Raw genomic sequence first — 11,874 nt, forward strand, 5'->3', positions numbered from 1 at the left:
ACCGAATTGAAAAGTTCTATTTCGAGCAACAGGTAACATAAAAATTCCAAAGTTATTTGCTCACCTTTACACAAGCTGAACTCAATCAGAAATACTATTGCTGAAAACATATCTATTTATATTTGGCGAAAAAGAAAACTAAACTAAAGAAATTAGCAAAAGCAAATGCTAACTGAAAACTAGAAAATTAACATTAAAGTTGCTAAATTTTGACTATTTTTGGTATTTAATTTAATTAAGCAACGCATATGTAGAAAACTTAAAGCTAAAGCAAGTTTTTTTGGGTGACAAAGAAAATAAACTAGATTCTTAATGCATATATTAAAAGCAGCAAGAATGCGTTAGTCTAGACAGCCCGACTAGTAGATGCCCTGTGAAAAATATGTTAATAATAATATTACTATAATGTTTTATTATATTACAATTATTATTGCCATAAACATGAACTTTAAGTAAGATATAAAAGATAAGTATTTCGGTATGAGAACCCTTTCCAGGTTGATTATTTACAGGGTATAAAAACGGGCTACCTCAAACATGCACACTTCTTGCCATTGAATTGTAAATTGATATGTTTTTTTTATTCTTTTTGCATAACGTTATACATTTTTGTTTTGGCTTAAATTGATTGAAACTGCTTTCCAAATGCTGTTTAAATATTAATTAAATTCCTTTTATGCACTCCGATGACAGAGAATTCGAATGTTTGTTTTAAGGCGTTTGACTTTTGAACTTTACTTTAAAGAGCTGTTGCGACACTTTTGCATTAGAAACAACAACAACAACAACAATGGCAACAATTACCACACCCAGCGCGGCGACATGAATCATGCAATCAATTCAAACATAACTAAACCATTTTTTGCATAGTTGTGCTTACGAATTGAGCAAATAAATTGCATTTAGCCATATGCCATATAAGACAATTGCCATAAGCGTACGAAAACTGAGCTGAATTATGTCGCTCGTTGAGTTAATCTAAAAAAATAAAAAACAGCTGCCAAATAAAGCAGCTTGAAGTGGTTTTGTGGCCAGAGAACCCAACAGCCGGGAAATACCCCGCGGCAGTAGCAATCGCAATCGCAATAGAAACAGCAACAGAAACAGAAACAGAGAATTGAAAACAGAAAATACAGAAAACAGCGGCACATCCGCAAACTCGGGCTGAAAATATGATTCAAAAACTAATTCACACGCCCAAAATAAAACGAGCAACAAAAAGGTACGTATTTATACAAATTGCGGGCCAATTGAACAAGCTGTGAATTATTTATGTTAAATTGACGCTACGCTATGCTGCTTGTTGTTGTTGTTTTTTTTTATTTGGGGCGTGTTGGCAACGTTCTTAATGCTCCGCACATTAGCATAAATGCTGAATTGCGTGCGTCATTCAGCGTATGTCTTTTTTTTCTCTTTATAGGCTGGCAGCCGCACAACCAACGCCTGGCAGTGTTGCCAATCGTCTGAAAGCAGCAGACAAAACTGCAGTTGGGCGTCGCAGCGACGCAGCGACTCGGCGCTCGGCTGCGTTCGGCTCGGCTTGGACACTTCGGCTCGCTGCTGGTCGGGCGGCTTTCGTGCTGAAGCGCTCGTTGCGCTCGTTGCTTATGTGTTTTTTTTTTCTTTCTTCTGTGTTTTTTTTTTCGGCCGCCTCTGCGTTTTGGCGCTGTCTTGTGGCCTGGCCGCACCGTTACTTGGCCAGTCGAAATACGCAGCTTGGGGCGAACGGTTCTAGCGCGCGCTTCTTCAAGAGCTTAACGAAGAACAAATACTAAAACACTAACAGAGACACAGCAGCCGTTGTCAGAGTCGCGTCGTCACGGAGAGTGTTGTGCAAATAGAAAAAAATAAATAAAAATAGACAGCGTGCTAAACAAACATAAATTAAGCCCACAATAGATTTAAACAAATCATCAAAGAAGTTAAAAAAAAAAACAGCTAGCATATATATATACGCTTTGAATGATTGTGGGCGTTTTAGCCAAGTACACGTACTGAATCAGCAGCCCGGCCAAAATCGTCGCGTCGCCTCAACTTTGCTTGGATAAACGCACATTGCGCATACGCCGCATTGCACACTGCACGGGTAAGTGTGTTTAAATTGATTTCGATTTGGATTTGGAATTTTATAAAAAAGCAGTTGCAGCTAAATACAACAACCTTGGCATTTGGCTTTAGCGAAAAAATAAAACGTTATTTGTCATTCTTTGCTAATTAAAAGCACAGCACGTCCAGCGTCCATTTGATTGGCAGCTAAATTGTGCAATAATTTTATTTATTTTTATTTTATTTTTTTTCAAATTGTTGAAGACATTCGTTGCTGGCGTTTAATTAGCGTTTGACTGTGGCTTATAAATATACATGTCTGGGCTTTGCTTTTAATAGTGCATATGTGCTGTGGATGTGCTAAACGACAAAGGCCAACACATATTACCACAACAACAACAACAACAACAACAAGATGTAGCTGTTGTTGTCCGTGAATGTGAAATAAAAGCTAAACAACAAAAAGAACAAGCAGCAACAACAAGAACAACAACAGCTGTTGGGCATGTAAATTACAAAATCAAGTTCGTTGCTTGAGTCTTTTGTTTAGGCAACAGGCACAAAAGGTTCTTAGGCATGAAATAGAAACTAAGCCAACGCATTCAATAAACATAATAACAACCGCACAGTGGTACAACAATTTTTGTGCAACATTTATTGTTGTTGTTGTTGTTGTTGCCGGGCAACCTTCAATGGTATAAAAAAAAAAACAAAACGTAAACCCGTTCGGCATTCACATGAACTGCGTGTGCTTAATTTACGCCCAGATTAGCATTTACATTAATATAATTTCACATTTTTATTAACGCAAAATGTCAGCTAAAGTTTTTCGGTTTGCCTTGACAGCAGCCAGATGTAATCTGCAGCCGAAATATATCCCAAATAAGAGTCACACAAATCAGATGCGTAACGCTCGCATTTGGATATCATAGTGTCGTTTTTTTTTTTACCTGTGACAGATTCTTATCGTAATATCCAAGCCGGGGTCTTTGGCCTACGCTTTTTGGCTTTATTATGAAAGAAAGCCGAACTGGCCAGAAAAGTCTTTGGGTTCTTTCCGCGCACAAACATGTGACGAACACCAAAATTGGGATTTTTGCTAGCGAACCGAAATCGAAAAAAAACAACTGCATTTGGCATAATATAATATATTGTTTGTGCTAAGGTCCACGTTTCTCTCACGCTGATTTGCATGCGACCCAGTTCTTAAGGTCGGTTCATTTCAAATATATATATAAAACCCTAATGAATCACATTTTAATCTAGTCTCTGGCATTCGATTGCGATTTATTTCCGAGCCAAGCAAGTTCGGCTCTTAAGTCTTTTGTCCCTGAATTTGCGGCAAACTAAGTATTTATTGCATTACTCGCCAGAATTTTACACGCAATTCAATTACACCAAACTACTCGATGGGCTTATAATGATATAGCTCAATAATTTGCGGGCCATTTCACAATTAATTAGGCGCTTTTATTGTGCGATTTCAATTCGAAGCCAAAATTAATGAACTCCAATTAAGCGTAAAGAAACGAGAAAAAACCTATTCGAAATAAGACTTCAGATTTGGTTGTTGTTGTTGGCGAGTATTTATATAGTTATTGTTGTTTAATTTATTTAATGAATTGCCTTCGATGGACGCACTTTAAAAGTTGTGATGTAATTGCGCCTGTAACTGTGTAACCGAGCATCAAACTGGGTATGAATCATATCAACTACAACAAACTACGTTTAAATGGCAAACCAAAAATAAAAATTAACATAGGCAAATTGATTGGCCGAGTGACTAATTGTGCTCAAAATCTTGCAGCCCAACGAGACACATTTAATTAACATGAACAAACATTGACGAAAAATACATATCTGCATTGTTCTCGCATGATTCTCAGTTATTTCATCTCTTATAGTTTTGCCACTTGTCGCTGGCTAAGAATAGCCAACACACGAATCGTGCACGTCACTTTTTTTTTATGGCCCAAACAATGCCATCGCGGCTATAATATATATATATATGCCTGTATATACAATAACAATAACAAATGAGCGTATAATGAAAAATAATCAAAAATTAACAAAAGCGGAAGTCAAAGTCGCAGCACGAAAGCGCTGTGTAATTTTTTTTTTGTGTCTTTTCTCTTTCGCGCCTTCCTGGCACGAATACCAAATGCGAATATGAATATTTTTGTGAGAATTCTCAACAGCGTTGCAACAGGCAGACGGACGGACGGACAGACAGTCGATAGACAAATAACTTAGCGAAAATATTATGAAAGCGCCCGGCGTCGCGTCTCAGCTGAAAATGCAAGTGAAAATTGGAATTTATAATTTCGTGCCATGCAGCGCGCCCGATTTTCAACCGCAAACATTTTCGCCCGCGACCCCGCCCTCCCCCAAAAGCCATGAATTTGCCGACAGGCAACTTGTCACTGCGGCTGCCTCTGCTGCTGCTGCAGATGATGATGATGTAATGAGCGACATGCACATCAAGTGACAGAGCACAAGTTGCGCATACGCCGCATTGTACGGCTCAACAGAAGCGCAGAGAGCACAGCGCATCAACAATCTAAAGATAAAAGCAAACAGTTGCAGCTTCTGCTTTTGCACACACTAGAACTGACCTAAAAACCTTTGAAATGAGTGCAACAAAATTAATAACAACGAAGTTTAAAGACGCTTGGCATTAAAAGAATTTATTAAAAAAAGTATGAGGTACTTTCTGACATCAGCTTGAAGTTATTTTATTGAAATAATAAAAAATTATAACTCTTAGCATTAACAGAATATGTTTATAATACTTTAAAAGCATTTTCCAACATTGAATATTTATGAATAATTAAAATAACTAAACAATTTAACATAGAACTTACAAAGGTATAACATGTCTTAAAGGCATTCTCTTCAAAAATGAATAATAATTATATTTATAAAAAGAGACGAACTTTAAGCTGATACACATATCGATAGATATTACTCTTCAACTTATGCCACACTACAAGTTTCCTACCCAACACTGTTTTTGCTATTAAAGCTATTTTCATAAAAAATATGAATAAGAACAGCTCTTAGCATTAATAGAATATGTTTGGCAAACTTAAAAAGCATTTTCCAACATTGATTTAAAGCCATTTATACTAAAAATAAAAATAAACAATTAGGCCTAAAATTAACTGAGTGACAATATATCTTAAAGAAATCGTCTTCAAAAATTAATAATAATTGTATAGAAAGAGACCAACTTTAGCCTAATACACATATCGATAGATACTGCTGTGCAACCTGTGCCACACTACAAGTTTCCTACTCAACACTGTTTTTTCCAAACACATGACATAAGCCGAATACATTTGCCTGCAAATAGAGCGAAGTGTGCAACTAGCTGCTGCTGCTGCTTCTGCCACATTATTTTGACATCTGCACGTGCTGAGCAGCCACCGCCCCCGCCCCCGCCACGCCTCCCCCCATATAAAAGAGACTATAACCCAGCCAAGTTAAGTATAGCACCTAGTGCTATGTCGGGTAGCTCACATTTTGTTGATGTTGCGTGCCCCTTTTTATGCCAGTTGTAATTTGCTCACATGAGACAAAAAAAAGGCAGCAGCAAAAAAAAGTCAACTCATAAAAATAATGTTAACCACAGTTGTTGTTGTTTCTGTTTTTTTGTCATTGTTGTTTGTTACAGTTGCGCTGCAAGCAAAAACAATAAGCCAAGCCATTGTGCAAGCCAAGACAATCTTTTTATAGTCCACACAGCTCTATATATATTATATATAGACAGTAATTATTAAAAAAGAAATAATTAAATAAATATCGACCAGTTATTATTATCGCACTTCAATAGAAATCTCCAAGGTACTCGAAACGCATTTAATATTATGCTAAATCAAGTTGATTAGCTAATTAACTCGATTGTTTTTGTTTTCTTTTTTTGGCAATATATTCGCGCTTTGTTTATAAAATTGATGGGTCACATAAAAGATAAAAAGCAGAACCCAAAAAAATACATATAAAAAAAGTGAACGCAATGCATAGAATTTGTTGTACTTTGCGAACAAAGCAATTTAATAAAAAAAAGCCCAAACTCGTTTATAGCCGGAGCCGGACATGTAAGCAACCCCCCCCCCTTCCCCCACTCCCAATTCTGCTCCAACGCATGAGGCATAAATGCGCTCACAGTTCAAGTCGTTTAGGTATCCACTTTCAAGGTTGCAGCGCGCGCCAAGAACCAAGAAATACAAAAAAAAAAGGAAAAACAAACCGAAAGGCGGCAGCTGTCATACATTTAGCATTGCATTTGGGTGTGGGTCCGCCTGTCCGTCCGTCCGTCCGTCCGTCCGTCCGTCCGTCTGTTTGCCCCACTTTTAGTTCACTTGAGGTTGACAAGAGTCAGCCTCAAACGTTTGGAAAGGCGCAAGCTTGCCACCGTGTGGCACATGCCAAAGCGGCCAGCAGTTGCGCAATTTGCGGCATGATTCATAAACAGCAATTAAAACAATATAAAACGCGCGCAAGCGTACGCAGTGCTAGCAGTTACCCTGTAAGCAGCATTGATATGTCTAGTTTCTATAAACTGCGAGTTGTGCCCAAAATAATATATAAAATATATACATATATAATAAAATGGGTTTCTTAAGTCGCAGAGTCTTTCATCTGCACAATATCTTTATATCCAAGCTAGAGTGCAGGGCTAGCAGATACCCTGTATTGATATGTCTTGCTTCTATAATCTTAAAATAATATATAATATATATATAATAAAAAGAGTTTCCAAAGTCGCAGAGTCTTCCATCTGCATAAAACCTTTATACCCCCCCCCCCCTCTCCCTCTTTTAATGTCTGCAGGGTATTAATGGCTGTGTGGCTAGTCAGCATGTTTTGTTGCTTTTTTTTTACACACTTAAGCCGCTTAGCAAAAGACTTCCTTCTGCGCAGGAACGGCCTTGGCGTGGTGCGAGACGTAGTTTCACGCACGCCGAGAACAGTTTCAGAATGCGTCTGTGCTATAAATAAAACTGGCAACGGGCAACTGGCAACGGGCTTTTGGCCAGCACGGCCTTGGCCAGCTTGGCGAGCGCAGCTTACATAATTAATTGCAATAAACAAGTGCCTTGGGGCTGGGCCACGTACCACAATATATACTAGACGTATTTTTAAGTCTGGCATGCGGAAAATCGGCGCGTGCAAACGAAAGACTTAAGACACGAACTTGACTGGCGACTGCCAACTGGCATTGCACATCAATCGCCAGCGACGGCGTCTCAATTAGCACTTAATGCACTCTTAACCGCATATTGTTAGTCAATTTCATTAATTATTTTACATTTTACTCGAATTTAACTTTCAACTGGCCGCTCGACAAAAACTTATTTAAATATTTGCCTGATGCTCATATTGTTTGCAGCATAAGGATTATAATTGTTAAGCAAATAAATGTGTGTAATAATTGGTTTATTTCAATGCACTTAACATTTATGTGGCCAACAAGATGCCCAAAAGGCCAGCTAGCTAATTAAATTTCATGTTCGTGCATGTGTGTGTTGGTGTGTGTTGGTGTGTGTGTGTTGGTATGCCATGTGATCATCGCCAAAAAATCAACAGCACGTTCGGCAGACAAAAAACTTTTATACACAATATATTAGCAAGCCAAATGCCAACAACAACAACAACAACAGCAACAATCAAAGCGGTGAAAAGAACGAAATGTTATGCGTTGTATAATATACAAAAAATAAAAACAGTTGAGCAGAGCGAGAGAAAAAACAACAACAAGTTTCTGCTGAAACTTAATCACAGCACTCTAAAATAGAAGATGAAACAGAATTATGTTTTGGGTTTTTTTGCTTCGAGATGCGACATTAAGAGCCGGCGTTGACTCATGAATGAAGAAGAACTACTATGTAACAAAAATTCTGCAATGCAACAAACTAATTGAACATAAGTAGAAGACTTTCAGATGTGTCTCCAGCAGCAGTAGACGCTGCCTTGCCGTGAGATGTTGTTTGTTTTAGTGGGCGTGTCAGCAATGGCATTGTCAAGCAAATCAACAAATATGCAAAAGATGAAACTAAAGAGTAGTTGAGCAAGTCGAAGTAGATATACCCTCTCTTGAACTGTTTAGATATGTGATATATGTGCTGCCTGCAGCAAAAAGAAGACCGAAGACAAGTCCCAGGCAGAAGGAAGCATCTCCGACACCATTAAGTATATATATTCTTGATCAGCTCCCGACTAGAACCTCTTACTTGTTTTAAGCTCAATCTAAGGGACTTGCCTAGCAATAGACAGCCAAAAGTCTCCCAGTCCCAGCTCTTGATATTGATCGCGACTTTATATATACTTAAGCTCATAGTTGTCTACTTTAATGCGTTACACATTACGTGACAAAACTTGAAGACACACTGTGCGAGAGTATAAGAAGTTCTAGAGGACAGAGAAAAAAACCCGTTGAAATTAGAAATTTATTGGCCGCCCGTGGTTTTTTTTTCGGTATTATGCGTGGCATATATCAATTTTATGGCCAATCTGTTTGCTAATTAAAGACCACGCCAACGCAAATAGAAAGCCAAATGGCATTGACTTCAATGGAATTGACCGATTTGACCGCCAGACATTAAAAGCGAGCAACAGCAGCTGCTCATTTGGCTTGCAGTACGCAGCATGCCCTTAATTTGTCAACGAACTCCCTTGAGCTGGAGTGGGGAGGGGGGGAAGGGGGGGGGGTATATTAGATGCACGCCACAGAATGAAGCTAGGAAGAGCCATTCCAAGCAGCTGCTTTGCTTCTCAGACTCACTTTCAAAGCGTGTGACACACATTGCGTACCATGTCTTACTTATATATATATATGTTTATTGATTAATCGCATTGAATGCCAATCACGTGCCAATACACCTGATGTGCCGTAGCTGGACACAAGACGTTCACAATGCGCATAAACAAATCAGCTTGACTTTGAAACTGTTTTCAACACAACAAAAGTTAAATAAAATCAAATTGAAGAAAAACCAAAACAGCCAATTGAAATGCAATGCAAGTAAAAATGCAAAACACAAAAAAAAATGAAGCACACACAATTACGCGCGGTGACATTGGTTAATTTCAGCATACAATATCAAAAACGGCAGAGTTTCGAAATCAAAAGACTTAGGCGACAAACTGCGCAGACGCGCAAGTTCATTGGCTCGCAGATCGATTGGCTGATTGCTTAATAATCGAATGCCGGATTAAAGTTTTTACAATATATGCGCGTATATATATAGAGAGAGAGAATAATTTGATTCCTTTGCACGCGAGCAATTTAATGGTGCGGCCCAGATCTAATCATTTCAAATGGCGCTCAAAGAGTCATTCGCACGAGTTGTTGCCGCCAGCTGTTGTAATTATACTTATAAATAAATAAAAAAAATATATAAATAATAATAATAATTGGTCGGTCTTTTCAGTGCGAGCATAAACACCTAGACGAAAATGATTTCACGGCGCAAGATCATATCGCGTTCCCTGGACAATTTGGATGCGATCGGGCAAGACGAGCAAGAGGAGGATGTTTGGCACGATCGCGAGAAGCTCTTCCGCGTAAGTTTTAAATCAAATTTGTTTACTAAGAGAAAGCATGCTAACTTGGATTCACCTTGCAGGATCACATCAACGAAGTGCTGGCCAAGTGGGAGCAAATCGACGATGAGATTTGGGCCAAGATCATTGTCTTTGAGAAGAATCGACGCGTGGCCAAGGCCTATGCGCGCTCCAATGTGATAACCATTAACGGCTCCAAGCACGGCTTCGATGGCGTCCGGTAAGTAGTACCTTTAGCTAAAGCTCATCCCAACTTCTTACTAACTGCTCCGCACATTCCACAATTCCCATGCAGCATTGGCCTGAACGGCTTTGAGAATCCGATGCGTGATGCCGAGACAAAGGTGATCAAGAAGTCGATCGGGGATGGCTTCAAGATCAAAATGGACGACACCGGCAACATATTCATCAAGCGCTACGGCAAGAGCAGCATCTTTGTGAACAACACCTCGCTGGCCAACGAGGAGACGGTCATCGGAGCCGATATTATGCAAATGCCGCAAATGTCGCTAACGGCCGGCACCTCGTCCCGGCTGTTCGACATGAAGAAGTTCCAGACGAACATAAACCGTGAATGCGCGCGCAGCTATCCGGAACGCAGCCGCCTGGAGCGCCAGTGCCTGTCGGCCGTCTCGCTGGTCAAGTCAAACAATAATCTAATCAATTCGCCGCTCTGGATAATGGTTGTCAATGTCGTTGCCATGGATATGCTAAAGAATCGCTTGCAAACGTTGCCCAAATCTATGGATGCGCTCGGCATGCGTGTCCCCCTCACACAGAGCAGCGAGGATCCCTACTCCACGATCGAGAGTCAAGTGGGTTTAATTTATCCCACGCCAGCTGCCTCCGATGATTCGCAAAACTCGAGCAACTCGAGCAAGGGCAGACGCAGCGTCTTCAGTGCGGCCTTTCTCAACGAAAGCCCCTATGTGCCAAAGGTGAGTCGAAATTTAAAAGTAACTCTTTAGCTTATACTCATTGTGTATTCCATTCTTTTTAGCCGGACTACGAGGTGGCCGCATCCTTGGCGCCAGTTTATACGGAAAAGAAGCGTCAGAAGAATACGCCGCAGCGCAAAAAACAGGATGATCCCTACTATTGCGGCCTGCTGGCACGCATCCCTAATTTCATCAAGTCCAGTAAACAGCAGTGCGCCAGCAAGCCCAAGAAGGAGCCGAAGATCTCGCGCAAGATATCGGCGCAGCATCATCAATTCCTGCTCGCCGCACAGCAGCAGCAGCAGCTGGCGCCGCAGACAACGACGCCAATACCCATTGCCACCTTCCATCACTCGTATTTCCCCTATAAGCTGTATCCGCCGCAGCATCGACTCTCGCAGTCGCAGCTCTCGCTCTGGGATGCGCGCAGTCTGATCAGCGCACATGGTAGGTCCCCAAAAATATGACCAGCATAAAGAAAACTCTCTCTAATTTTCTTCTCACTTGCAGAATGAGCTGGAATTGGAGCTGGCCGTAATTTATTCATCGCCTAGCATTATATTACAATTATTTAGTCAAAGCATATGTTTTCAATTTGGTCAGTGGAGTGCATTTCGCTCAGTTTTGTGATCATAAATTACGCGAAATGCAGCCATCTTTATCGAGCATAATTTTTGGGCGTATTGCCAATAATAGGCATTAACACAGTATACTAATTAAAACGCAGTTATGGATTAGACACCAGAGATGAGATTTAATAATTATGCAATTTGTAATAATTGATTAAAATTTTGCCATAGTTTTTAAATCGTTTAAGACTGAGAACGTCCTAGAGTCGAGTTGTGTGCACAAAAAAAAAAAAGAAAAAAGAATAAGCAAAATATATGAAATATATATAAACGCAATAAATGCGCACATTTTGATAGCAAAGAAAGTATACGGATTTGTTGTCATAGGCAAATTGTTTGCTACTTTAGGCGATTAACTTTTATTGTTTTATTTCCTGTAAATACATTTTCATATGTAAATAAGTTCGAATATAACACACATGTGAACACTATGTAAACGTTTATGCATTAAAAGAAAGTTTTAAAAATTGTGTTTAACTTTTTTCAATCCAACAGCAATAGAAATAATGCTCAAAATTGCTCTATTTATCGTTATATATTTGTAACTTGTTTTTCTGCTTTTGAATTTTATTTGAAAAGACAATCGGACCGCCAAATGCAAGCGAATAATCGATAACCGTAACATATGTTAACCGTAACTATGTTAACCTAACATCTGTTAATTAACATTAAAAGATCGATACATTCAACTC

At 39.4% G+C, this 11,874-nt stretch overlaps 1 protein-coding gene across 2 annotated transcripts; it reads left to right on the top strand.

Annotated features, from left to right (window-relative positions):
- The first annotated feature begins 1,931 nt into the window (after positions 1 to 1,931).
- reb (rebuf) lies at positions 1,932 to 11,614 on the top strand. Of its 2 annotated transcripts, none has more exons than XM_064684370.1 (6): positions 1,932 to 2,086; positions 9,483 to 9,615; positions 9,678 to 9,835; positions 9,911 to 10,553; positions 10,616 to 11,000; positions 11,064 to 11,614. In XM_064684370.1, the coding sequence occupies exons 2-6, from the start codon at positions 9,508 to 9,510 to the stop codon at positions 11,066 to 11,068; spliced, it is 1,299 nt and encodes a 432-aa protein (XP_064540440.1). In that variant the 5' UTR covers positions 1,932 to 2,086; positions 9,483 to 9,507; the 3' UTR covers positions 11,069 to 11,614. The 2 variants fall into 2 exon arrangements, with proteins under 2 accessions (XP_064540440.1, XP_064540441.1); XM_064684371.1 differs by lacking the exon at positions 1,932 to 2,086 and adding an exon at positions 9,015 to 9,415.
- The last annotated feature ends 260 nt before the right edge of the window (positions 11,615 to 11,874 follow it).

This window comes from Drosophila montana, unplaced genomic scaffold (assembly GCF_035044405.1).
Source record: "Drosophila montana isolate Dmon_TW-CO22-7 unplaced genomic scaffold, ASM3504440v1 contig_2716_1, whole genome shotgun sequence".
In the NCBI taxonomy this organism is placed as follows: domain Eukaryota; kingdom Metazoa; phylum Arthropoda; class Insecta; order Diptera; family Drosophilidae; genus Drosophila; species Drosophila montana.